Here is a 27,975-nt window from a genome sequence, read left to right on the forward strand (position 1 = left end):
TCAAAATCATATGTAGACAGTCCATTCCTATTTCACTTTCAAAGAGAGTGAAAAAATAAAAATAAGACGTAGAAATTTCAAATCGTCTTCAATGCAGTTGAAAATTTTGAAAATCGAAATTAATGCATTAAATGCTTTTTTTAAATAAAATTATAGGTGTTTAAAGATTTTTTTTTATATTAAGTTTATGAATCTTATAAAGGTGTTGCAATATTTTTTACCAGTGCTGTTTAATATAAGATGATACGAAAGCAGAGCGTTTTCAGTAAGAGCGTTGAGTTTCTTCAAACGGTGAGAAGCCTATGTTGTAGCATCAGGGAGGAAATGTATCAAATGCCTAGCTATCTCTTTTTACTTTAACTAACCACTAGCATTTTTAGCAGCAATGCTGACTGCCCTTACTACGTAATAGCCATTTATGTAAGCAGTTAGGAAATGCATCATTTTGTGTAACGAATGGGGAGAGCTGCAATCGTAGGATTGTGAATTGTTGTTAAGTAGAAAATGCATTTTTTCAGAAATTCGCAGATTAAAAAATGGAAATAAAAATATTTTATAGAAAAACATTAAAAAACACAAACATTATCAACCAAATGATATTGAATTAAATTTAAACAAAATCTATAGTTTTGCTTGTTTAAACTCTCATTAGCCACCAGTATTCGGAACGACCTATGGCTCAAGTTAATTAATAAATGATGTGTAGCATTAGATCATCATTTTCTGGCACATGCTCTTAGATCAAGACCGAAGATGTAACATACATGTACACTGCAACCAGATGCTACTTGACTATTTAGAATGGCACAATCAATGTCAAAGCGTTCGTTTTCTTTTAAGCTTATATAATGGACAAAGGTGGATATATGATGCAGGGTAGGTGGGCTAATTATCATATTCTGATATTGACGCAGGGGTGGGAAATGAAAATTTTAATAGTAAAAGCGGATAACTATCTTATATAAGGTTAAATAAAGATTTGTGCCTTGCGAACTCGAGAACGGTTAGAGGTACTTCAAGTGAAAGGTGATTTATACGATTATTCATTAATTCGCAAAGAGCCAACTTACTACCAAAAGAAACAGACAAACAAACCACCCCCTTTTCCACAACATACACCCGGACAAAGCCACAAAAGACGCCGTCAACCCTTTGTATGTAAGAACAATATTGCGTAAGCAGCTCTTTGTGAAGGGTTTACGCGTGCGGTGGCCTTTGAAATGAAAAGTCATAAAGTTTTGATTGATTAAACGATGGCAGGAAATAACATGTCCATGTTCTATGATTTTAAACAGCCTCTCATACCAATGATCAGTTTCCAACCTGCAACTTTCCTGATAACAATTCTGAATTTAGAGCCCTTAAGGTTTTTGGAACTGGCGGTAACTTTGGTTGCAAGATAATTTTCAGCAAAGTGGAAAAATTGTTAAATGTTCTGCTGTGATTTCGTTGTTTCAATGGAACGTGCGAAATCGATCAATCCTCTACTTTAATTGCGACGTTTTTATGGAGATTATCTTTTTGGCAAAATTATCAGGAATTCGGAAAATCGGGTCTAAGATCTGGCGAGTGAGAGCCAAGTGTGTAGATAACTTTATCAAAAGGATCATTTCCACATAAACGATGAAATAAAGTCATTGATCGGATTCTTGGTTTCCATGGAAATTATCTTCCAGGCAAGGCTTCCTTCTATAATAGTAACAAACTAGTGGCTATTATAAAGATAGTTCAGGCCTGTTTAGTCACTGCTGAAGTAGACGTAACATAATTATAATCAGCATTCATAATAAATACACTGTCGAGGATCATAACTTCACTGGAAACTGGTTAGCTACATTTCTTCCTATTGGAGTTAACGTTCTGAGAAACTTTCCAGAAAGTTCATAGCCTAAATTATACCGCATTTTGTCAAAATTTCCTTATACTTTTCTTATTCTATCTTGTCTATTCTGCCATCCAAGGACTATTATTGACGAAACCCAACGCACAAAAAACTACCCTTAAATTTATTATCTGAAACTCCACCCCTTTGGCGAAATATTAACAGCGACTACAAAGGGCACTATTGATTAGGGGAGGATTTTACACCAGGCTAAAATGCCATTGGACTTGGGGGTGTGTTTTGGGCCTGGAGAGAACTTGTGAAATCTGCCCTTATCGCTGATTTAGATCTCAGTTTGGGTTCGCAACTTTGCCTGTCGAGGTGGAGCTGAGGGTGAAATTTGCAAAGTGGTGAAATCAGAAATTATCTTCGATTTGTGGATTGAATTGAGGTAGGTAGTTCAATTAGTAGTGAGGTTTGAGTGGAAGACCGAGAGAGTGTTATCTTTTTTTAAGTAGCTTCAAATTTAGAGTTTTGTTGAATTTCGAAAATTCACCAATTGGCCAAAGATTGAGGTATTTTCTCTAGATTTTTCGCAACTCGGTTTCCGAAGATACAGGGAGAAACGAGGAGAAATATAGGAAAATCTCTAAAAAATTAAAAATTTTGTTTGAAGCGCTTCGACCTGCATACTTTAATTAAATTCGACTAGACATTGGTTGCTGTTTTTGATAAGTCCTGTATAAAAAAATTAATCTCATGATTTTTTAAACTTTGCGAATTCAAAAATTGAGCCTTTTCTAAACGTTAACGCTTTTTTCTCGATATGATAACTTCTGCAATTCTAATTTGTTCAATGTTCTAGTACCACCCACATAAATTATTAGAAAGGCAAAAAATATGCTCTAAAATCTGCACTTTGGGAAATATTTCGCTCTACATTGTCCGGTTTCTGGGTCGGTTCAATTTCTGTTTAGTTAACAGGAAATTTTTGACAATTTCCAAAATATTTTGGCATTTTGAATCAACTGAAATCGAAGCGAATCAGATATTTGATAATGTCAAAAAGTTCTTATTAGGAAGGAAATATTTTGACACGATCAAATATAACTGGGATTTTTGACAACTAGAGTTGACGTTAACGATATATTTGTACAGGTACAGTCTCTCTTTGGTCACGAGATGATTTTTGACCACCCCCTTTTTGTCGGATTTTGTATTATTCGGGCGCACTTTGAAAGGGAAGTTCGTGACCTTTTTTGACAATCTCGAAAAATACTTAACGTCAAATATTTTGACGAATTAAAGTATAACTCGGGTCGTAGACCACCTATACCGACGTCAAAAGAACGTTGTTGGTTCTCTTCATTGACACTTCACCGCTCACTGCCACTGTTCAGGTCTAGTTTTCAGTAAATGCTTGTAGAAACTGATGCTACTCGGATAATCAACCTTACATCTTCAATCTGCAATACACACGTAAACCTCCAACCACTCTTCCCCCCTTCCACCCTTCAGGATTGTGGTGATATTATCAGTATACTGCAATACCTAATAACTTATTCACTACTCACCATCATATTTTCATAAACTTTGACAGGACGCAATCGATATTTGATGAATAATTTACAAAACACCCCCAAATCGAAACATATAAGGCCACTTTCCGCGAATTGAACGGGGACCTGCGGCTCCCCTGGGGGAACGTTGTCGCAGCTCGGGCGTCGGGGGGCCGCGTGCCTCAAGTTAACACCCCCAAATTACAATCATATCAATCGTGAGGAAAATTGTAATTTGATTACTGCAACACGGTCGTCTGGTCTGTGGGAAAATAATTGTGTTGTGAAACATGATGAGACCATTTTGATTATTTTCGATGCATTATTTATACGAAGGCAACTTATTAAAATACAATTTTCTTTTCTTTCAGGGCAAAATTAGGATCTTAGAGAGCTTGTACTCGCCCTCGAACTCCTGCGATAATGACATGATGAATATGGAAAATAGAGAAGTCCTTCAGGCCATTACTTCCTGCTCCAATGTAGTCAATAAAAGGAAGTAAGTGCTCCTGCATTTTGGGGCTTCGAATCGCTTCATACCGCGTAGATGTAACGTGAGGATCATATTAAATGAAATCTACACAGATGAAAGAAAAAAATTATCCGGACACGTCAATCTTAATTGATAAATGCGCAAATTTTGACATAAAAAGATTTTCTATGACGTCATTAATGCCGTAGATATGACGTTAATGACGTCATGGGAAACCTTTTTATTTCAAATCTTGTCTGATTTTTATTTCTTTCATCTGTATGGATTTTATTTTGTGCGTTTCATACTCGATGTCTGCACTCGATTTGTCCTATACAAAATTCTGCAATTGAAAGTTAATAACTGCTCACTTCGATTATTTAATTTTCGCGTGATTTTGTGGTGATGTCGAGAAGTGTTTTAAAGTAGAAGTATCGCAAACAGAATAATATCAATTTCAATGTATTTAGACGTAAAGCTTTATTGACTATTGACAGAGATAAGAATCAATTCCTTAAACACCTGCAATAAAGCGTAATTTTTGTTTGCCCAATTTCGAAAGCTGCTCTTCACCTGTTCGCGTGGATCGGCAGGGGTAAGCTTTCGTTGGGCGTTAACAACGTTGGGCTTCAGCTCGGGTTTGGAACCCAGTGGAAAATGTGCTCAAAGATTCTTTTGCTCTGATCACTCTCCGTAAATCGATCCCGTTTTTCGACCTTTTTGGACTACTTTTTAGAGAGAAGAGCAACGACATGTCGATGCTCAGCAGAGAAGAGAGAAGGCGCCGCCGTAGGGCTACTCAAAAATACAGGACTGCGCACGCGACCAGGGAAAGAATCAGAGTGGAGGCCTTCAACGTTTCCTTTGCTGAGCTGAGGAAGCTCCTCCCGACCCTACCGCCCGACAAGAAGTTGTCCAAGATAGAGATCCTCCGGCTTGCCATCTGTTACATCGCATATCTCAACCACGTTCTCAAATCTTAATATTCTTTATCGATATTTGAGCAATGAAGTGATCTCTTTACTTTGTGATATTGCTATGGGTTTGTTGCTAGAGATATTCGCTTGAATTCTGACTCATGTAGTTGCCGAAATTGCACACCCCTTAATCTGGATGAAGCAGTTTTGAGTCGGGTACGCAATAATCGGTTTGGTAATTGAATTCGAGAATATGGGCCAAAACGCTCGAGCAAAAACACGGTGTTTGTTTAGATAAAACCTCTACAAATAAGAGCGAAGGTGAACACCTAAATAACATCATTTACTTGCTTATCTTTGGAACTAATAAACCAATCAATTTTCTTAGTATCGAATTTATCGAAATCCTTGTGGTTCATCACCAAATTGTGTTTGTTTTCTCAATGAAAAATCAATATTTTGCTTAAACTTAAGTTCCTAATATGAGCACTTGGTGATGGAAAATTCTCCAGACATATGTGCAAATATTGCAAAACTGCATGCGAGGGTTGTTCGAGCAGCATCAAGCTCGCTATGTATAGAATGTTGTTTTTGCTTGTTAGTTAATAATAATACGCATTTCGAATTTTAGAATTTAAATGTTGTAATTTTAGGCCCCAACACTTCATCTATCAGATAACGCACTTGTACATGAACATTAAATCCATAAATAAATTAAAGACAAAAACTTTATTACATGTGATTTACTTATCTTAAGTACATACCTTTCGACTTAATCCCTTCATTCCAGTTTCTAAAAATTTCAGGAAACCTTTAGTTTGCACGAGTTACTTTCGCTTTTCGAGCCCAATTTATATCATTTTTGAAATCGACATGAGGGAGATTTAGTGAGCTTTGGTGATAAGGTACAATAGTGACTTGACTATCCTGGAGTAACCTTTACCGAGAACTCTTTCCCTCTCTTCACTCGAGCGGTTCCTTCTAGAGCCGCTACAGTATTACTTCCGGAGGGGAGTGAAAAAAGCTTTCTTATCTTTCCTACGACTTTCCCCTTCTATGCTCCTCGTTCTCCCCGTTTTTCATGTGTACGTTCAGGATCTTTATTTATGTATTAATATTGATATCCAGAATTTTTCGTCCTTTTCGCGAATCGTTCGCGAAGAAATCTCGCGATATCGCTCTTTGGCAGTCGAACGTTGGGCGGCAATTCTGTCCGCATTTTCAATTTCACGAAATTTGAACACACACAGGACGGTTCAAGTAAGATGGTTCACTGCCTTATTTCAAAACCCGCAGGGTTTAAAAGAAAAGTTATTCAGTTTTTTATGAATGTTAATTTTTGAAGATTTTCGGAGTTACAGGGTGGTCCAAAAAACCTTAACGTGATAAAAATATATTTTTTTAGATGGAATACACTATGTTTCGTTACAGATGCTAATTCTTGTTTGGAACGATAAGTACTTTTAATTATTACAAAATATGAAAAGTCTTCTGCAATTTTTGAATTAAGCTTCTGGAGCTTTTTAATTTTCAAGAAATTTCGTACAGGGTGTGAAAAAAATATTTAAACTTTTCACGTTTCAGGTGCTTCAAACTGCATTTTTTTAAATGAGACACCCTGCTTTTTTTTTAAATTAATTTTTCCACAAACCTATGCAAGGTTGTCTACCAAGAGCGCATCGGACGATCACAGCCTTATTTATAACTTTGATCAAACATTTTATTTACAATTAGAGGTAGAACCTTATAAGGTGCATTTTACAAATACTCCCAGTTATACTGGGCACGGCAGAAAAGGATACATAATACAAACTTATTTTTTTTAATGGAACACCTTAATTATTAATGCATTTTTGGATTAATGTTCAGTTTTAATATACGTTTATAGATACGTTGGTATTCTTAGAATTAATAGTTTTCAGGATATGTGCAATTGAGTCTTAAAAGTGACAATTGCAGACTTTTGCAAAATTGCGAATTGTTAACAAACGGACATTTATTTTGGAACTTTTTTTGCCACAATATAGCAGAATGTCCATGTTTTGTTAGGGTACCAAGCTTTGTTTAACACTTTCTACATGATGTCCACGAAAATATCGTCAACTTAAATATCAAATAAATGATCAAAGTTTAACAATTCCAAATGGAACTTTACTATTATTTGATGAAATCTTGCCGTTTGGTAACAATTCGCAATGTTGCGGACGTCTGCAACTGCCACTTTTAATATTCAATTGCTCATATCTTTTTTGTTTTTTGCGAGGAGGTGGAAATCTTCTAAAGACACCTGACTCAGGGTGTGGTTGGGGCCAGGTAGTGTGGGATTCGAGCTTCCGGAAAAGCGGAATTCGCCCGCCCACCCACTAAAACCACCTCCCCTCTTCCGCCCCGGAACCGCCGTTAAGCATTACTTCAGGGCACGTGCTCATATCTTGAAAACTACTAATTTTAAAAATTTCAACGTATCAATAAACTTGTGTTAAAATTGAACGTAAAATTCTGAAATGCAATAGTGATTACGGAGTTCCATTTAAAAAAAAAAGCATAAGTTTGTATTATGTCTCCCTTTTTGATATGCCCTCTGTGACTGGGAATATTTGCAAAATGCACATTATAAGGTTCTACGTATAACTGTAGAAACAATTTTCGATAAAAGCCATAAGTAAGGCTGTGATCGTCCGATGGGCGCTTGGTGAATAACCCGATATATCTATTTACATTATTATTATATTATTTATATTATATATACATATTTTCTTCAAAACACGGCATATATATAAAACGTTCCATTTAAGAAATCGGGTTCGAGGCATTTGAAATATGAAACGTTTGGAAGTTTTTTCCCACACCTTGTATAAAAGAAGTTCCTATAAACGTACTAAAAAAATTGCTTCTTGAAGAAGCTGGAATCGTTTGACCTTTTCGTACCTGACGGTACTCATAAACAATATTTTTTTCAAATCACTTAAAAACCGCAAAAACATGTAAGATGGGTTTTTCGCGATTTTTTTTTTTTTTTGACAATAACACGTAATGAATGATGCAAATAATGGTGGAAATCTGTTTTTTGTTGCTGCACGCAGATTTGAGCATTGAACGGTTACGGGGAAACGCTGAAAATTTCATAATTGTGGCGAAACAGAGTTCCACCACTTAAGCGGTCCTAGCCCCTTAAAGAAGCATTTTTCGGGGCATATTTGTCAGAACTTTTTTTATTATTTTATTCCCTAGAATCACCCCCCAAAACATTGCGACGTTATTTCTGGACGTCCCGTGTGGGTAGGGTACATTCAGTAGCGTCGGTATCTTCGCAATGCGAACAGTTTGGACTCTGCTCTTACCCCATTCCGTTCAGGTTAGTTCAGGTTAGGGTCGCTTCCCAAACGCCCTGTGTCCAATTACGGCTTGCACAACCTGATCTCAATTTCGGTTTGTTCTTGAGAGGAGAAATGGGGATCTTTCATATTTTGGGTAGCCACGTCTCGATCAGGAATGAAGTGCGAAAAATCAGGTGCCAAAATAAGTATGAAGTGCTGACGTGATGATCTAAATTCTTCAAATATGCGATACCGCAATTCAGGAACTTATTTGCGTTTCCCAAGAATTTTATCAACTCGCAAGCATGCGTTTACATCATAAACGTTTACGCAAATAAAATTCAATTGCGAATCATTATCACCACAAGTTTTTCCCAAAATTAAAACAATTATTTTTTTATTGCTAAAGTCCAAAAATAGCCGCGACTTTTTATCAAAACTAGTTGTGGTTTTTATTTATTTGTGCTTACGCGAACATTTTGACGAATAGTTTGTTTGATGTAGCACAGGTATATCGTAAGCAAACATCGGAGTTGAAAAAAACGTTATCTATTATCTCATATCAATATGGGAGAGGTAAGAAGAGCATGGTATAAATACTACTGATAATCCACTTATTTATGGTTTTGGTACGGTTTTCCGAAGTGAGGTGTTAATTGGTGACGGCTTTCTTCCGGCTTTAACGTTAAAAGTGTGGGTAAGTCAGTGAAATTTGAAAATGTCTAAAGCCACAATTTATGTAACAAGTTATTACAAATCACTAAGTGTAAATCCCTCAATGTTATCTGATATCGCTTTTGTATTTAATTGCAGTTCGCTTTCTGAATAACGATTGGATGAATAATTCGAAACATCATCCATAAATTGATACAAAAGGTTAAGTCAGTTAATTGTATATGGATTATTAATGCTGTAAATTGTATACATTTTAATCGCGCAAGCTGCATTTTTATTCTTTCCACATGAAATCAATAACAACCCGATGATAACATACAGGGTGTTTAATTAAGCATGCAGATTGATTTTAAGAGGCAATTCTTCAAAGCAGTTCCTGATAAAAAAAATAAATCATATCGACATGGGCCCGTGACGCCCGAGTTCCCGCGACACTTTTGGATATTTTTAGGCGTAAACGCGGCGCTGCAAAGTAATTTTGCGCGCCGAGAAGTGCTCGACAGAACACTCGAATACTTACTAATTTTTTTTATTTACCGATATAGGGCGTCGCATTCTGCGATACACCCGAATTTAAGTTGCCATAAATTTTTATGGATTTCCATCTGCAATAAAAAAAAATCGAATTTTCCGTTCTTTTCCACCGTTGCTCGATTTCCAGCGCTGCTTCTCTGAAAGCAACTGTTCCGGAAAAAACTGCCTTCAAACTTGCATTTTTATCAGCAAGATAACGATCATCGAGCAACAGAACTATTAAAATAATACAATTAAATAAAACTGCTCAAAGTCTGCAACACAGGCAGTTTTCGCGCTTAGGTTGACCGGCGAACTCCTTCGCATATCCTGGTGAATATTTCACGATGACACACGACTCAAACATCATGCGACTTGAACCTTCACGTACTAACGCGTAATAAACTAGCAAAAAGTCCCACGAAAATAATCTAAAGGGCTCGTATCGGGCGGTTTGGGATGCCAAGCGGGCGGCTCGTCAGTCTCTCTCCAGGGTTGAGGGTGATTATCCAGGATTTGCCCTTGAACTGAACTAAAGGGCGGTGGTGTAGCGTCAGGCATCACTCGCATCTTTGGTTCGGCACTTAAATCAATATCTCCTAAGCATTCTGGAAGATCGCACTTAAAAATGATAGAATGGATGTTATTAGGAGGTGACCAGTTAGTAGGATGAGCAGGGTAAAAGATGTGCGTCTTGGCCTGAAATTACTGAAACTAAAAAATCTGCAACATGATGCGCTGGACGGTATTGTGCAAAATGATGATTCCTCCGGGAAGTTTGCCTACACAATTGATACTAGTGGTTCTCCTCTCACCGCATTGATACCAGAGATTCTCGGAACCATTCTCCGATCGCTGCACTGATTCCAAAGGTTCTTTGGGCCATCCAGATCTCAGTGCACCGATACCAGGGCTTCTCTGGATTCATACCGAGGATACTCTGAGCAAGTCCCAAGCAACTCTTTCGAGCACTAACTCTTATATGCGTGCGTCTCCGATCGGCAAAGTGAAGGGCCGATATTTTGATCTAGAATAAATTGAGGAAATTCGTCGAGCATTGTTTGTTAATGCCTCCGAGATGAATTTTGTGTTCCTGGATGTGCAATCATCCAAAAGTTTTGGGGGAAATAATATATAACAATAATATTAAAGTTAAAAAAAACGTTTATTCCTTAAAAGCGAGTAAAAGGAGAAAAATCCCACTTCAAGCCCGAGTATTTGGAAATGGACCACGTAACACGCGTAGATTGCAAGAGTACTAATAAATTTATTTTTAACCCCACTTTGGGGTTTTAATAAAAGTACGTACTGAATTTGCTGCTGGCGTAACACTTACAGGGTTGTTCTTCAATGACTGCCTCAGAGGGAGTTGGAGGTTCAATGCGAAGGGGCACCTGGGACAAAACTTACGGTATTGCATCAGACGGAACTGGAAGAAACATCTTTAGAGTTAGAGAAATTTAATCCTGAAGTCAGTAGAGTAAAAAATCCTGAAAACAGGTAGGTTTTTGTTTAGTTTTTCCCATTTTTCACATTTTCATCGTTTATCGCTATATACACCTTTAAATGCAGATCAGTTGAGATTAATTCGTTACAAACAGGTTACTCTGTGTCAATTCGGAGTAGTTCAGGTTAGTTCAGGTTATCTGTACATCATCTGAAGTAATTTGCACAGAGTTCCGAATAGGATTAGTGGGCGAAGAGAAGGAACGCTTTTAGTTGGTTAGCGATCCCGGAGGGAAGCTAACCTAACTCCCTGGGAACCGAAGAACGCTTTTTACCATGCCCATAAGTCTGTGCGCAAACTCTCTAATCCTCAATTAAAAAAAGTTATCTATACCTCTTTAATCTATACAAATAAAAAGGTTGTATTGAATATTATGTAAGTTTCTTGCGAGTTTCTTAGAGAGTTCAAGATCGAAAAGTGGTGAGAATAAAGAACAAATTACTATGAATCTTCCATTTAACCAAAGTGACGTTTCGACTTTAAAAACGTTCATCAAGTTGCTAATTGTGACGATCACCGATTCCTTATTGTATGATCAGCTCCGTTGTTTCCTCCTGTGACATTAAGTAGGAGAGGGTTGGGCAAAGGTGGAAATCAATCTGTTGTAATAATTCAATCCCGCTAAAATAAAATAGGGGGCTGAACCCGATTATATTTATTTCCCACTAAACCATCTGTTTAATAGTAAAAATAATTGAAAATGAGTAAAATGTGATTATGGGGCAAAGATAGCAGTTAAATTTTGTTTGGTTTAAGCATAATTGTGCGCAATTGTCGGCGAAAAATGCTACCAATCGATAAAAAAACCTTTATCTAAAGCTATTGAGTTAGTAAAACGAGGTGATTGAATGATCGATTGTAAAAAAAAAGAGCAAGAAGAAATTGAAACCAATTCCCATTAAAGCCCTTTTTTTCTAAAGAAAAAACTTTAAATAAACACATTTCGATAATTCAAAATCACAAAAAATCCGTTTTCCTTAAACCTTTCTTGCATTTTCATCATTAAAAAGCATTAAAACGCGTAAAAAATAAGTTTTTTACTTTGCCGGTCGTAGCTCAGCAGTGTTACTAGCTGTAACGAAATGGTTTAGGAGGGAGTTGCAGCCAAATGGACAAACCATCTAACAGCCCTTTTAGTTCTTTGACGACTCTTCAAATTTGCTCATTGAAGTCGAAAATATCTTGCTATGCTATTTTAGCTCCACCCTCCCCTACTTATTGGTGTCATATATGTTCTTAAGTGTGATATAACTGTATCTAAAGAAACTTTGCTGATATTTAAAACTTGATCAGCACGCAGAAAATGACCTGGAAGCGTAATTGTGAACGGATGGAAACATCGTGGTAGTTTGTCCTTCAGGGCCATTAGTTTTGGCCTCAAAATAATAATTGTTACACCCTCAGTATGCAGGGTGCCCTTTTCGCAGGCTTCGCCACTGCACAACTGAGGGAGAGCCTTTGCAGGCTCGTTCATACGTTGACCTAAACGTGAAGTCCCTCTGACGACAACGAAGTTACGTTTCCGTGTGACATCCAAGCGACGTCAGGTTTCCTTTGAAAGCACGTCTACTTCGGGAGTCGTCGACAATTAAGGTCTTTTTATCCGAAATGAGTTATTATCGTTGTGAACTCTATTGCTACGTGAATCGATGAGTTATTTACCTTTCGGAACAACTAAAAATAAGGCACCTGATGACGACAGCAGGTGCAGTAATGAAAACGCACCCCTTAGTTAACGCGTCCTCGTTATCTAAGTCAAACATTAATTTGTTATCTGACTGCGAACCACGAGTAGAGCCCCAAATATCGATTGCTGTTGAAGCTTAATCAGGGACGTTTGATTTTTTCGTAAATGTACTACTCATGATTGGAAAACTTGCACGTAGACGCGTAGCCATGAATCATGGGTTGCAATAAAGGCTCCTTAATCTTTTTAATACATTTTATCTAAAATTTTAAAATTGAACCAAATAACCATCGCCAGTGTTTGCTTAAGTTTTACACTTCTAAGCTACACACTAATTAAATACTCAGAATTTGTTTTTAAAACCTACAAAAGATAAGATAAACGCGACATGTTTCTTACGGATGAGAGTTTATTTTGCTCTTAAAAATTTTGAAATAATATTATCTATCTGCAGGTAACTTACGTGTAGAAATTTTATGACGATCAGTCATGTGAGTGATATGGACAAGACATTTTACTTTCAGGGACACCCGCTAAGCCTCGGTGGTACGGCCCGGTTTCTCCGTGGGGTTCGAGTACACCCGTACGACGTAGTGATCCTCAGGTGGAAGGTATAGGTCTTAGCATGAATACAATTGCCAGATCTAACTCTTCCATGCGAGGAACGCTATAGAGGAAGCCCGGAAGAATGGTGAGTGCGTCCGAGTCTCTGGATGATGGATGAGTTCTATTGATTAAGTGGAGCAGTGGTCTCTTCACTTTGTTTAGATAAGTGAGATTCAACTCCTCCAACTTAGTTTTTGAACTTGAAACGACGAAGTGAGACTCGGGCGCGTTGCGCTGCCGAGAATCGAGTGAAACTCTCCTCGTAGAAGAAATATAATTTATTTAGTAAAATTAAGTTAAAAATCTAAATCTATCACAATATTGCATATCACTAGCACAATATTTCTTTCAGATCACGCCGCATCGGTATTGCTAAGACTATTACGAACTAGAGTGAATTATCCTATTCTGGTGTTCGGCTAACTAATTCCAGTTATATAAAACCTAGTGAGATCTCTTACTTTACCGCGCGGGGGGAATAGCCTTAAGGAGCCCTTAAGAATTTCGCCTTACTATTACAACACATAAATACGCTAATTTAATAAATATATACCCGATTGTCGATGCAAAATCACAAATGTTAATTGTTAGTATTCAATCCAATGATCCGGATCATACGTGCGCGGATTGGAGCCATATACGTATGCAAAACTTCTGAAATTGCAAAACTCTCGTATATGTTAGTTAGATAACAACATGATCTATCACAATTTTCTTACATCATTCTTAGACAATTTTTCACTGGGTCGAGTATTAGATTATCGTAACCCCAGAACCTTTAGAGTTTTGGAGTCGCTAGTAGATAGATACTAAATATAGCAGAAATAATAATGATATCACACATTAACGGAACATCTTCGGAATTGAGATAAAATAGATCAATTTGTTTCAAATTGCCTCCGAAATTAAGTAATCTGCTAAAGTGCATTAATCATGACCTCAGAAAGTTCATGTTCAATGGTTCTTTGAGGTATTTTTCGCGTTTTCCAACGATAATCGAATCTTTCGCCAGCAATTTTAGAAGACGAACAAAAAACCTAAGCAGAAACACTTCTTTACCTAAAACGAACAAATTTCTTAAATTTTCCATTTCTGTCCCTTATTGACTACAATAAATCGAAACAATCATATTAACAAATAAACATCCCAACAAAATAAGCAACAACGTTCAAATAACTATACACGTATTCAATATTCATTAATTTCACAGCATCCTTCCTATTCTTGAGTTCACGTGTTCTGGTCACTAGTGACCGTCACTTACATCGCTAAGTCCCCAAGAAATGGGGCAGACTTAAGATTAACACTGGTGTCGATAAATGTCTCTAGGTTTTGATTTTTGGATACCAAAAATCGATAATCATTATTATTAGTAGCAAATGCTTAACACATCATTTTTCTAATGAAGTTTTGGGGGGATGGATATGAGCTAGACGACGGACAAGAGAAATTAGCCAAGAGAAAACTCCTTACGGAACTAGCAACAAAACAGTGTTTTCTTGAAAAACAAAAAGTTTCTCCGGATTTAAAATTATTATTGACTTGAGAGTCAACCTCTACGCCACTGGAATTTGTATCAACGAAAAGAGGGTCTCCAGAAGGCCTTAACGTCCAGAAGCAGCTCTTCGCTGAACGCTCCAGTAGAAACGATTTTTCCCTAAGCCTCCAATTTTTCCAAAATCAAATTTCCCGCATTTAGAATTATAATGAATTTAGGATGACGGTATCTACGCCGCTGGAATCTATATCACAAAAAGGGGACGTTTCTTTTAGAATAGCCTTAATTCCTAAATGAAGCGGAGGATTCCAGCGACGGCCCCCAATTTTCTTTTGCAAATCTCTCTAAATTTAAAAAATATTCTGAATTTAAGATATTTTAAATTTGCTCTGGAAACATCTGCCTCAGTGGAGTTTACACAATCAGAATGAGTTTTTGTAGAAAGAGCTTTAAGTAAAAAAAATTTCTAACTGAAAATTCCATTGGCAGCTCCAAATTTTTTCAGTGCCTGCAACCTGAACATTCTAATTATGGAAACTCCCAAGTGCATCATCTAAACTTCAGAATACAAAATGTGGTAAGTTTGGAATGAAAATGCAATTGGCATGACAAAAAGGAGAATTCTTAGAATTTTTTTTTAATGTTTCCGTTGTGAGTTTCAGCGGCGGTACCAATTTTTTTCTATACTTTTCTTTAATAAAAATTTCAATGCTCCAAATTTTTTAAATTTAAAACATTATAAATTTGTAATGGCTACACCAGTACAAGTGCAATTTTTGCTACCAAAAGTGGTATTTTAGCAGGAGCTTGTCTGATAGAAATATGTCCCATTCCTGACTTCGAATGGGGGCCCCTAACTGCTTTTACTCGTCCTTCGAGATAAAAAAAAATCTATTTAACGGACGCTATGGTTAAATTTGATGATTTATAACAATCTACTCGCAATACGGAAGTTGCAAAACATGTCGTATTCGTCATCTAAAAAAACATAATTTTACAAATTCTTAAATAATTCATCTAGATAGTTTCAGAATATTTCCAATTCCAATGTGCAGAGTTTAAGAAAATTATAGATGCGAAATGAAAGCACCTGCCCTACTGGAATTTATATCTCTAAAAAAAGGTTTTAATTTGCTAGAAATATTTATGATTTCCAGTGGCGGCTCCAAGGTATTTTACAACCTATAGAACAAGTTTATAAAATTCTCTAAATTTATAGAAAATTATAAATTTGGAATAAATGCTCCTGCGCCACTAAAATTTATGTCACGTGTCTTGAGAAAAGCCTTAGTCACTAAAAGCATGCTCCAGGTGGGGGTTCCAGTGCTGGATCCAATTTAATTTTCCTAATGCTCTCGATTTAAAACGTTCTCAATTTCACTAATTAAAAGAAGGAAATTTGTATCTAAAGCATCACTGGAACCAAAAAACTCATCTTTCCCTAACATTACACCCCAGTAGGAGGTTCCAGTGGCGGTGTCAATTTACTTTTCCAATGCTTTCAACCGACAAATGGAGATTTCCCAAGTTTCGTTCAACACAAAAAAACATTCATACTCAGTCGATTATTAAATCCATCTAGTTGTCCGATATGCATAGTAACTATTAGATAGTTCAAATAGCTCAATACAATTTAAATTAGGTAAGACATTTCGCTGATAAATTTGTGCAAAACAAACAGAGCCAAAAATAGAAAAAATACGATTTTGTGCTATCGCATTCTGTAAGCAATGTAAGCATTGCACTAATTCGCTAGTTGATTGGAAAATCCAGGAACTAAAGGTGATGGAAAACACTGTACGTTTTGGGGCTAAAAAGAAGTAAGTTATCGTTAATGAACCCACTCAAACGACCAATTAACTCTAACTTTGAGTTGGTGCTGAGGGTCTAAATTTACAAGATTTTACGAAGTAATTGACATTTTCTGATGATTCGCACTAGTCATCATCCCTCATACACTGGTGAGACCCAAAAGCCTCAATAGTCATTACCTAACGTTGACTCTCTGCAACTGATTCAGTGCTAATTTTATCCTTCAACGAGATAATATCATCATCTGTAGAGAAATCGCCATCATTTGGATGTTGAAACTGTTGAGGTCGTCGATGAGGCTGTGGAGGGTTCACCACAGTAGGTCCTCAGCACTTCAAAGGTGCAAGCCCGTTCACAACATTCATTATACACCCCCCTCCTCCTTCTGAGTTTGCCATCTAACGGGGTGGTTTGGGGGAGGGATTGGAGTAGATGGTTTGTTACGGCGTATTTTTTGTGAGTTGATGTGGTCCTGGAGCGCCGAGAAATGGTCACTGCAAAGGAAGGTAGTGGTTACGTGGTATCTGTTCGATTTCCTTCGTGAATCTTCTAAAATATAGATTACAATTCTTCTAGTAACGAAGACCAAACATTCCGACCCAACAATGTGGTCAAAATATTTCTAATTTTGCATGAAGTAAACAATTTATTAATTGGGGTTTGGAGAATCGAAAACATAACCTATGTACTTTGGAGTATATTATTTTACTCCAAAATTTAAAAAGTGCCCTTATCATATTTACACATTCGCTTGAAATCACTTAGGGAACGAGTGCTGCACTGGATTCTTGGAAAAGTCGTAATTCGTTTCAATGGTTGCTCCATTACCTGGTCGCACTGTATGGTAGTTCCCTTGGCACACAGTCGTCAACGTATCCATTAAATGCCGTCCGCAGTAAACTTTTCGAATTTCCGACGAGGGATCGGTGGTCGTTTTCATTCCCCCGTCTGTAGGCGCCCCCCCGCAGGCCCAAATCGCGTACACCAGCATACCAACGGCTACCCAGGTGGGGGTTTGAAGATTCATCTGAAATAATGTGAAAAACTACATTAAATTTCCTTTGATGGGGTTAAAAAAATTCAGCGTAATAATGCAAGCTTACAGATATAGCGCGACTTTGGTGCAACGATGACCTCTACAACATTGTCAGTGGTTGGATACTATAAATGTCTTTTGATTGCAGATACAATGAAAAGTAAATACTGATTAATATAAAAATAAAAGTATAAATGAGTCTCAAATTGCACTAGTTTAACGAATGATGCGAATGTATTAACAATCGGAAAAATTACGGCAGGTAGGGGCTGCTTACTCAGTTAAGGGGGGAGGGGGGTGGCTTTGCGTTGAGTGCACGGTACTAGATACCTCTATTTTAAGTATTATATTATGCTTTATACTTTGTATAAATCCAGCACTCGGATGGTCCATATGAAGCATATACAGGGTGTTCCTTAATGGCGCTATACGTTAAGATCTGTATAAACCCAGCGTTTAGACGCCCCATATGAAGCATATCGATGGGGCAGTTTATTCGCGCCGGCGAAAGGTCTATGCGCTGTATAAACAGTACCAGGTACCTGTATATTAAGCCTTATATCATGTTTTATGCATATAAACCCGGCACTCGGATCCTCCATATGAAGCACATACAAGGTGTTCCTTAATGTCCTCCTAATATTTCTGGGAGTGATTCCTCAGGTCATTTCATGGAGAAAAGTCCATATGAACATATGCTCGCAATGGCTCAGATATTTAGCTACAGGGTGTTGAAATTTTTTCAATAGTTATTTTCTAATTTTTCAGAAAATACTTTAGAAATTATTTCCAATTTTTGTGTGTGTTAATCGAATATAAACTTCCGTATTTTAACAAGGAGAGGAATTCCATTGCAGTAATTTACAGTTGAATTAGGGGCGTCCCTGCGTATGTGTCTTCCAATATTATTTACGAACAAAGTGGTACGCCACTGACACTTTTTCGCGGGAATATTTCTCCTCATTACGGTGGTCAATTCCAAGCGAAAAAGGTTTCTTAGGGTTTTCTCGTTAGATGAGTCGTTGTTGATTAAAACAACAAAAATCGTCTTAATTAATTTGATTATTTAAAGAGTTTATTACGAGAGAACCTTTCCATTCTTTAGAGGGGTACGTTGGGTTCGAAAAGGCACATTTATCACCGAAAACTATCCTATTTTATAGAAAATTAAATGGGGATTTTAAAAATATAGTCAAATCTCCGTTTTGAGTGGTGGGAAGTGAAGCAACAGCCGATTTAGGTAAAAAAAGTCAGATTTTCGGCGATATTTACTAAAATTCCTATATCTCGAAGAAGCGTCATGCTAGGGCCCTCTTTCTGAAGGCACTTAACTATGTTTTAGATGGTCAGTCCTCCCTCGGCCTAGGGTCCCTTCTTCCTGAAACACCCAGTAGAATGTAGGAAAGAAAATTAAGAGCGAAACAAAGGAACATCAGACGGGCACAAGGGTGCAAGAACTAGCTGGACGAACTATGGACACCTCTCGATTCCATTGACATATCCCACCGGGACAGTTCCGGATCGAAACAAGATATAATTACAGAAATGCTGCGGATTGCAATGGGTGGGAGCTTTAGGGAAACCTACACCGTCCGGTCGACAGAACATCGGATCGGACGTCCTTCGAAGATTTTTCTCGTGAAAAAAGTCTTGGCAGAATTTAAACAGTTCAAGATCCGTTCCAAGTTGCATCGTTTATTCTCATTTTCAAATTTTCTGAAAAAAATCTCTTCTTGCATTTTACTCCTCGTCATTTTTCGTGTTCGCCTCGTCCTTCCTCGTCGCTCTTCTCTCACTTCTATGGAATTCATTTGCACTAGATAGGAAGGTAAGCCCTATTGAACGGAGAGCAATAAAATTGCAAAACTACTGAAAAATTTGTTCGTGATTGCATCAAAGATTGGTGCTAATAACTCATGTCGGCTCTAAGTCTGCTTAAGCTGTGCAATAAATTTTTGATGATGTCACTTGAAAAGATTATCTATCGCTTAAAGTCTTTTAAAACAAATTTAGTACGTTCGTATCTTATATTTAGGGTTTCGGTTCGTTTGGTTGAAAAAATACTATACGAACTAAATTTAAATTTTTACTTGATAAGGTCGTGGTAGACTTTAACACTCCTTTATCAGCCGCTCGCAGAAGCTTTTTTAACGCTCTGAGGTACCTCCCGGTTGGTTACTTGAAATTTCGATCGGTTTAAGGATTCGCTTACGTAACCAATTAAATAATGAGATATCGCAACGTCTCCACAAATTTCCATATTTTAGTAAAGCGGAGCTTATCAATGATTACGAAATACGCGGTTAAGAGTTAATTATTTTTCGGTATCCAGCAGGCATCTGCATTATCATTTTTTCGCTTTGGAGTGGCACAAGCCGAGGGTCAAAGGCGTATAGGAGATCAAAATAATAGCTAGAAGATTAGTTTGCTTCAAGGTCCTGTGAATGACCTAAAAAACAACTTTTTATTTCCGGATATATCCGGACCCATCACGAGAAAGTGCATAATAGTTTTGCTATTTTGTATCAAAACGCACTCTTGTTGTTCTCTTTTTGTCCAAAACAGACACAATCTCCAAGTGACGCAACTTGAGTGATAACCGCCTACGTTTTCTATAGAGAAACTCACGTTATTTTCGCCTCACGTGGAATTTAGTTGCTTTGATGACCTTATTGAGTCATTTTTACCGCAGTGAAGTGGTTATCGTGCCGGAGTAAATAGGGCGAAGAAGGAGTAATGCACAACAAAAGCAAGGAAAACAACAACAAAAAATAATTTGAAAAACTGGTATTTAACTTAATACTAAAATTTTCTTCTTAAAGGAGCGTTTTATTATCAATCAATGCGACCATTTCATCTTCTCGTTTAAATTTTTTTCCCGCGGGAATTCCTTCGCCATTGTCCATCTCCTCTCGGATTGGCTTCACATTTCCATCCATCTTTCGAGGCTTTTTGAAAGCTCCACGGTTGATGTTGTGTTTGCGGACGTACACTAATGGACAAAACTAAAGAAATTTCTGAAATTTTCAGAAACAGATTTACTTCGTCTGAGAAATGTTGTCATACAGGGAGTTCCATAAACACACCGACAGACTTTCAGAGGATGTAGAATTCATAAAACAAATATTTAAATCGGATAAGGTTAGGTCCGAAATCGCTTCGTTTTCAAGATACACAGCGCTTAATTTCGTTTTTTTTTTACATTTTTTAAATGCATATTTCATACACGGTTTGGGATAAGAACGTGAAATTAGGGACACGCTATGACGGGATAAGTGTGCATGTTCTGGAATAGGCAGGATATTGCCACCTACACCACTTCAGACCTAGCCAGAAGTGATCTTAGATAACCTCATACAAAATGGTCGCAAGGAGCTAAATCAGGGAATCGTGCTGGCCAGTGCGCCTTACCTCTCAAGGAGATGAGGCAAGATGGGGAAAAACAGTAGAGTTGGTTTTTAAGATAAGAAATATTTTCTCAATGTTGTCCCTACCGAAAAACCCGTGTACGTGTCCAAGTATGATTTTTTTTTATTCTTTAGAAAAAAAAGAATTTAATTTTCTTTTAATGAAAGTAGAGGATATGAAGATAAACATTTTTTGTCGAATGAAACATACCCGCATTTAACGATTTTAACAACAAAATGTAAAAGAGTCATATGATAACAATATTTACTATAATCTAGTATTTTACGTAAATGCAGATAAATCAATGTAAAACTGATGAAAAACAAATTATATTTCACAACAAATTTTCCAAATTTCGATCATTCTTCTCGATACATACCCATCCTGGGCAGTTTTTGAAATATTTAAAAAACGTTAAAAAATTATATATTAAACACTTTTTTTCTGGGAAACGAAGCATTTTCGGCCCTAACTTTATTCGATTTAAATATTTGTTTTTATGAGCTCTACTTCCCTTGAGAGCTTGTCGGTATTTTCATGAAACACCCTGTATATCATGTCTTATTTACAAAGAGGAATTCGTTCAATGTTCACAGTACAATTTTAATCGTTCTTATCTATTTTTTTTTGCTGATTTGCGATTTGTACTGCGACAAAACTAAAGACGTTTTGTTGCGATACAAGTCGATAGTTCGTATCGATTTTTATAAATTTAAGTCCATGTTTTGTATAGAATACATGTATGAATTTAGTGTTTTTTTTACACAAATCCGGAGTATTCACAGTATTAAAGAAGTACAGGACATGAGAAAATTATTTGCTGAAGGAAGTATTACTAACAGACGTTATGGTTGACCGAATTTGGCAGGTAATGAGGTAATGCTTGTAAGCAGGTCATCAGAAAAAACCCTTCGGATTTTTCCGAGAAATTAAAAAAGCCAGATTGATTTTGCCTAAAAATATTTACATTGCGATCTGACATTTTGGAAAACAGTACTATTTAGTGAGGTGACCGAAATAAATCGTTTTTAATCTGATGGAGTAGCGCGGGTAAAGCGTCCAGTTGTAAACGGTATGACCTCAAGCATTACTTTATCCAAAATAAAGCATGACGGAGATTCTACTCTTCTTTGCTTCAGGATGCTTTTCGTCCTATAAAATGGATCAAATTTATTTCATGAAAGGAACAATGAACAGGTTCGTGAACTTAAATATGTTGAAAAATGTAACGGAACCATTTTGGGACGATAATTCGCCAATTAATTGGATATTCCAGCGTAAAAACCATCCAAAACATAAAGCAACAATCGGCACCAATTGGCTGAATGAATAAAAAATGGTTATTTTAGACTGGCCAGCACAACGCGCAGACTTGAACTCAATTGAAAACTTACGGAATTATTTAAAAGTGCAAATTAGGAAACACAATATCACAAATAAGGAAGATTTGAAGCGATCCATTGATAACATCTGGAGAAATATGGATCTGTCCAAAATAAATTTTCTTGTTGAATCAATGCCCAGAACTTGTGTAGAAATTATTAAAAGTAAATGGTATGCTATGCATTATTAAATTGTTTGATTATGTTTTATCGCAAGTGCTGTTTATTATTAGTTTTCCAGAGTTTCTTTGGTTTTATTATTGTACAGGATAATTTACTGTGTTTGTTATAATATAAACTATACAGGGTGTTTATAATATAAACTATAAAGATTAAATGATGGCATGAATTTCAAGGAGTAATTCCTTGTCGCATTTTATGAAAAAAAGTCCTAATAAACGTATACCCTACCTTGTTGCGTCTTCCTGATACAGGGTATCAAAGTTTTTATTTTTTTTTTGGCTTTTCATAAATATTTTCGGAGGTAAGGGCACTATCGCGATGAAATTCAGGTTTAGGTGTTTTCTAAGATGAGAAATTAACATACGATATCGGTTTTATCGCAATATGCAAGGGGCTATTATTATATGCTTATTGATGAATTAATGTTTTAATGAAATGATGTGCAAAGAAATTTTTAATCGTCGATATCTCGAAAACCATTGCTCTGAGAGTTTTCGACCAAGTATAACTTTTTTGTTTAGAATTCAGGGAGAAATAAGATGTAATCTATTAGAAGCCACAATACAGGATCCTACGAACGTTGGGGCAAATTTAATCAAGAACATTATTGCAGGTGGTGCCTTTTTTTATATTGCCGTAAATTCGATATCAAATTAAAATTTTTCGTTTCGGAAAACCGCGGAATGTTGAATTTTATCGAGATATCGCTCTTACGTCCAAAAATATTTATGAAAAACCGAAAAAAAAACCTTGACTCCCTGTATCACGAAAATGAAGCATGATATGATATACGTTAATTAGAACTTTTTTTCATAAAATGGGACGATGAATAACCCCTTGAAATTGATGCCACCATTTAGTAGACACCCTGTATATATCATATATGTTAATATGTTTTATTTGTTGGCTCATGTACATTATAATATACAAATCTGCGATAATTCAACGAAAGTATTAAAAAAACAGCAATATCGAAAGTTTCCTTAGTTTTAGCCATTAGAGTTAAACAGCATTTTCCCCAATAGAGTAAACTCATTAATAGTAGATTATGAATTTTCAATCCAGTGACTTTATCCAAACAAAAGGGCAGTGCAGTGTTGCCAATTGCTGGAAAAAATCCTAATCCATGTTTAAATCTGAAATATGCACGAGTATACCTTGATAGTGTTATCGTAAAAGAAATCGGGTTTTAAAATGGATTTCAGGAAATCTATCTCAATTGTTAGGTTTGCATGTTAAAGTTTCGTTCTTCTACACAGGGTGAGTTGTAACGGAACCGAAATAAAACCTGTGCGCGTAGGGGGTCTCAAAATATGACAATTTGTTGAATATGTATTTTTTTTAGCAAAGGGCATTATTGACCTCCGAAATCGGTCTGTAGATTTCTAAAAACGACACATTTCAATAATGCATAATCGCAATTTCGGAACATGTTTTATTTTTATCAACATTTTTAATTGATATAAAGATGGAATCAGTAGGTGCTCAATAAGGGCTGGATTGGGGATAACATAAGGTCCAAAAGAGTTGGGATTTTCTTAGGCGAAATGTAACTGGCAAATGAACCATACCTTTTAATAGCAAATTTAATTCTAAAACTTCTATTGTCCTCCAAAATTTTTCGGTTTCATTTCAACATCCCCCCCCCCCCTCCCCTTCAGCAGAAAAATTACCTTGTAGGAAATGAGATTTTTGTATTAAGTAAAGGTTCAAAAAGCTTTGGCCAGAATTGCTGCAGGATATCTACACGTAAAGGTAAAAAGATGAAAGATAAGAGGCCGGCTTGGAAGCTGAAGTAAAAGGTGTTTAGGTAAGTGTTTATGTGCCTAATGGCAATATGTATAAAGATTATTATTGCAATTATTATTTTATCATGGGCGAATGTATTTTCCAGCTCCAACTACATACACTTTCGTCTCTCACCAGAATGTTAATTAAATAATAAAATTTTATTTTTATTTAAAAATCTCGTGGTGCGATAAGTACTTTTACGAACAAAAAGTATTAATGAAAAATATTCTTCAAGTTAAATTTAAAAAACTTTTGAGAGCTATACAGAAAATTTGCTATGTCAATTTTAGAGAGTAATTTTGTCACAATTTTATCTTTTCGGGTTGTTTCGGACATTCCAATGGCGAGAAGAAATTTTAAAGAGTACCAGCCAAATATGTAGGATATAAGAAATTGTTAATTACTCCGTGTGTCAGTGCCACCCCCCAAAGTAGTACTCCACTTGGTGTTTTAAACATGCGGCTATTCCTGAATTAAACGAACCATCAGGCTCGTCTTAAATCAACTTAAAGCTTACAGAATTAATTTTTTTTAAGCAACAAAAAACTAATTTTGGCTAAAATCCCTTGCAGGACTAAATCGTGAAGCCATCAAGACAACGTAAGTGTTTTTTTGTCAGAAAGACAATAGTTTGTTTATTCCCTCAGTAAGTTTTGAAAATTGAAAATACTGTTTTCTCTTGTGCATTTTTTCACGTAACAGACTTAAATACATTAGAGTTGCCCGTATAGTAGATAAATGTATTTTTAATTTTTTTTTCTTATAGAGCCCCATGTGTATTATGACGTTTTTGAGTTCTTAGAGGAACTCTGAACATATATCATGTAACATACCCATATCTAAATTCACGAGTTATTGAAATCTTTGCGGAATATTGCAATTAGAGTGTCCTGCTAAATCGCCCGACCTCACCCCTATGGACTTTTTTATGGGGTTATCTGAAACATAGGGTTTATTGAAATACACCTAACAATGTAGGAAGGATAAAAAATGAAATTACTCAAGAAGCTCAGCAAATACCTTCTCAAATGATAAAAACGTTCTTGAGGAATTTAAATTGCGGCTTGCAAACTGTCAGGTTAGTTCAGGCTAGGATTAAGTCAACGGGGCAAGGTTCGAACATTCAATACATTAGACTACAAGAGTTTATGTTGTTATTTTTATGTATTAATACTTCTATGGTTATTTTTATTTTTTCTATTTTTTTTTTAGAAAACTGTAGACTCAAAAACGTTGTAATATACATGGAGTTCCATAAGGATAAAAATACTACATAACATAATATTTGAAGCGTTCCAACATTGCGATGACAAATATTTCCTTGAATTTTTAACGAATTTATGCGAGGCTTGTGGTCCTCTATGTTTGCAGTTGCTGAATTGGCTCGAAGATTTATTTTCTATGGAGTTTAAGTTTGGAACGTTTTGTTACGTATAATTTTCAACGTTTATGCGTGCAGAAGTAGGTACAATGAAAATTTGCCTAATGGAAGTTTGCAAGCAAATCTGCTTGTTTTGGTCCGTTCCATGGGTTGCAACTGACACTTTCAGGTCGATAGAGAATGAAGTTGGGCATAAATAGTCTCCAAAAACAGCATATAATTAAGAACATTGGGCAAAAAATCGTATTCGATTTGGCAATATTAGTCAAAATCGACATAAAATCAATGGATTAACAATATTAGCAACTTTTGGAATGGAGTGAGTCAACACCAGATCGCATTATTCTCTCAATTTCATCAATTATCTGCTTTATTTTGGGACTATGCTCAATTTTATCTCGATCTATCGATAACAATGCCCGCAAAGCATAATTTCTCGAAAATTTCCATTTATTTTATATTAAATGCACCTACTTAGTTCATCACAGCTCGTGAGATATTTCCAGAAGGATTGACCAGGTGTCCCCGGTTCTAAATGATTTAAGAAGCTATACAGGGTGGACCCTAAGGGTGTTCCGATATTTCAGAAGTTGGGTAGGCGAATCGTATTTGGGCGAAAATTTTATATAAACTTATGTTTTAAAATAAGTTTTTTTCGAGATATATAGTATTAAATATTAAGAAAAATAAAATATTTTTAAAGTTTAAAGTCTATTTCAATTTTTATGAGTGTAATGAGTTTACAAAATGTCACAATATATTTTATTGACACTCGGTATATCCACACAGTAGTTCAAATAGTACACTTCCCTTTTATTTAAAAAAAACAATGACGTAGGCATATAGTGCGTAGCGGGCTTACACGTTAATTGTTATAAGGGGAATGGAGGGTACGCCACTGGAATCTTCCAAATTGGAAACATTATAACAGTTGTTGAAAATGACCACCATTTGCTATAATATATGCGTCTGTCCTTTTTCTCATGGACTCTCGAACGTATTAAGAAATACCAGGGGGATTGCGAATCTCCTCAGACGACTCCACTATTCGATCTCTTAGATGATCCACAGTATTGACCGGCGTAGAAACAACAATATATTAAATGTCCGTATAGAAAATAATCTAAAAGGTTCAATTCTGGGGATCCGGGTGGCCACGAATGGTTTCGATCTATTGTTCCCTTTATTTTGTTATTTACATATCCTCTACTATTTTTTTTCTCAAAAATGACTTATCGTATCAAAAAAACACAACAGATATTTTTTTTGTGTTTTAATTTGGTTATTTAAAAACATATATTCAATTTGGAAAATTTCAGTGACGTACCCCCATCCCCCTATAAGAATTAACGTGGTAACATCTACGCACGTCTACGGTTACAACGTTTTTTCTTAAATAGAAGAGAAATATACTGTTTGAGTTACTGTGTAGGTATATCGAGCTTTAATAAAATATCTTCCGCCATTTTAGAAACACGAAGAAAAAGAACGCATATATATTTTTTATACTTAACACCCTGTATCTCGGACACGGCCCATTTTAGGATATAAGTTTATATAACACTTTCGCCTTGAACCAGTCCAAAGAATCAACTCTTTAAATATTGGAACACCCCGAGGGGCCATTTAGTTCAGAAAACAAAAGGCCTGGATCTGGCTTGGATTATTCTTTGTCCCCAACACGCAGTTAGGAATAAGATTTTTTTGAAAAAATTAACAGCAGATTCTGGACAATGATGGCTCAAAATGCGATTACAATTAGGTTGGTACTTACATTGGCTTGAGGCTGCTCGTTCAAGTACTTGAGCTAAATGGTGTGTCTATGTAAGTCTGAGGAGGGAGAGTCTTCTTCAGTAAAACTGGCACTAGCTCTGGTACCGAGTTTCGAAAACTAGACACTACGATCCCGGAAATGATCAATGTCGAACTTTTATACTAAAAATCTCTTCTAACATGGACCTAACTGTTTGACTGTGATACATGAACGAACTCAGTATCACCATTCTTGTAAACTGTAGACGTGTTATCTGTTCAACAGGAATTTAAGAACTGAACAATCGATCGCCATTTTATTATGTTATGTATAATAATTTATGGTTTAGAATGTAAGAGATATGGTGTCGTTCTTTTATCTGTTGGATTCGGATTTTTGGCGGGTGGTCATTGTGACGTCCACTAGCGGTTTGAGGCGCTAAAGGATTCGCGCCAACCCAGAACTATTCCGATAGCCATTTCAACGCTATTTTTACTAGATAGATTTATAAACTAATAGCCAATTATTGCATAATAGTGTTTTTTTACTGGGAATTTACGTCACTGAACCGTTGGCATTCTAACCGCCAAAAATAATTTCATGTAAGCCTAAACTATAAATTTCCTATGGTCATCGGCACCCCTCATATATATTTT

The 27,975-nt window shown here is 36.2% G+C and overlaps 2 protein-coding genes across 2 annotated transcripts; one reads left to right on the forward strand and one right to left on the reverse strand.

Moving 5' to 3' along the window:
- Positions 1–2,092: 2,092 nt before the first annotated feature.
- Positions 2,093–5,502, forward strand: LOC136345872 (helix-loop-helix protein 1-like). Its single transcript, XM_066294534.1, has 3 exons — positions 2,093–2,273; positions 3,753–3,880; positions 4,590–5,502. Exons 2-3 carry the CDS (start codon positions 3,810–3,812, stop codon positions 4,834–4,836), a joined length of 318 nt encoding a protein of 105 aa, XP_066150631.1. The 5' UTR covers positions 2,093–2,273; positions 3,753–3,809; the 3' UTR covers positions 4,837–5,502.
- A 7,836-nt stretch (positions 5,503–13,338) lies between these two features.
- LOC136345719 (bombyxin B-3-like) lies at positions 13,339–27,671 on the reverse strand. The gene is made up of 3 exons (XM_066294254.1): positions 27,341–27,671; positions 17,214–17,412; positions 13,339–16,879 (listed from the first exon to the last, which is right to left on the reverse strand). Exons 2-3 carry the CDS (start codon positions 17,410–17,412, stop codon positions 16,647–16,649), a joined length of 432 nt encoding a protein of 143 aa, XP_066150351.1. The 5' UTR covers positions 27,341–27,671; the 3' UTR covers positions 13,339–16,646.
- Between the last annotated feature and the right edge of the window lie 304 nt (positions 27,672–27,975).

Source organism: Euwallacea fornicatus, chromosome 21 (genome assembly GCF_040115645.1).
Source record: "Euwallacea fornicatus isolate EFF26 chromosome 21, ASM4011564v1, whole genome shotgun sequence".
Lineage (NCBI taxonomy): Eukaryota > Metazoa > Arthropoda > Insecta > Coleoptera > Curculionidae > Euwallacea > Euwallacea fornicatus.

Excerpts from the sequence above, each read along its gene's own strand:
- LOC136345872 (XM_066294534.1), top strand. The coding sequence starts at position 3,810 with ATGATGAATATGGAAAATAGAGAAGTCCTTCAGGCCATTACTTCCTGC. Across the intron at positions 3,881-4,589 it reads AATGTAGTCAATAAAAGGAA|AGAGAAGAGCAACGACATGT; the intron begins GTAAGTGCTCCT and ends ACTACTTTTTAG.
- LOC136345719 (XM_066294254.1), bottom strand. The coding sequence starts at position 17,412 with ATGAATCTTCAAACCCCCACCTGGGTAGCCGTTGGTATGCTGGTGTAC. Across the intron at positions 16,880-17,213 it reads CTACCATACAGTGCGACCAG|TGACCATTTCTCGGCGCTCC; the intron begins GTAATGGAGCAA and ends CTTCCTTTGCAG.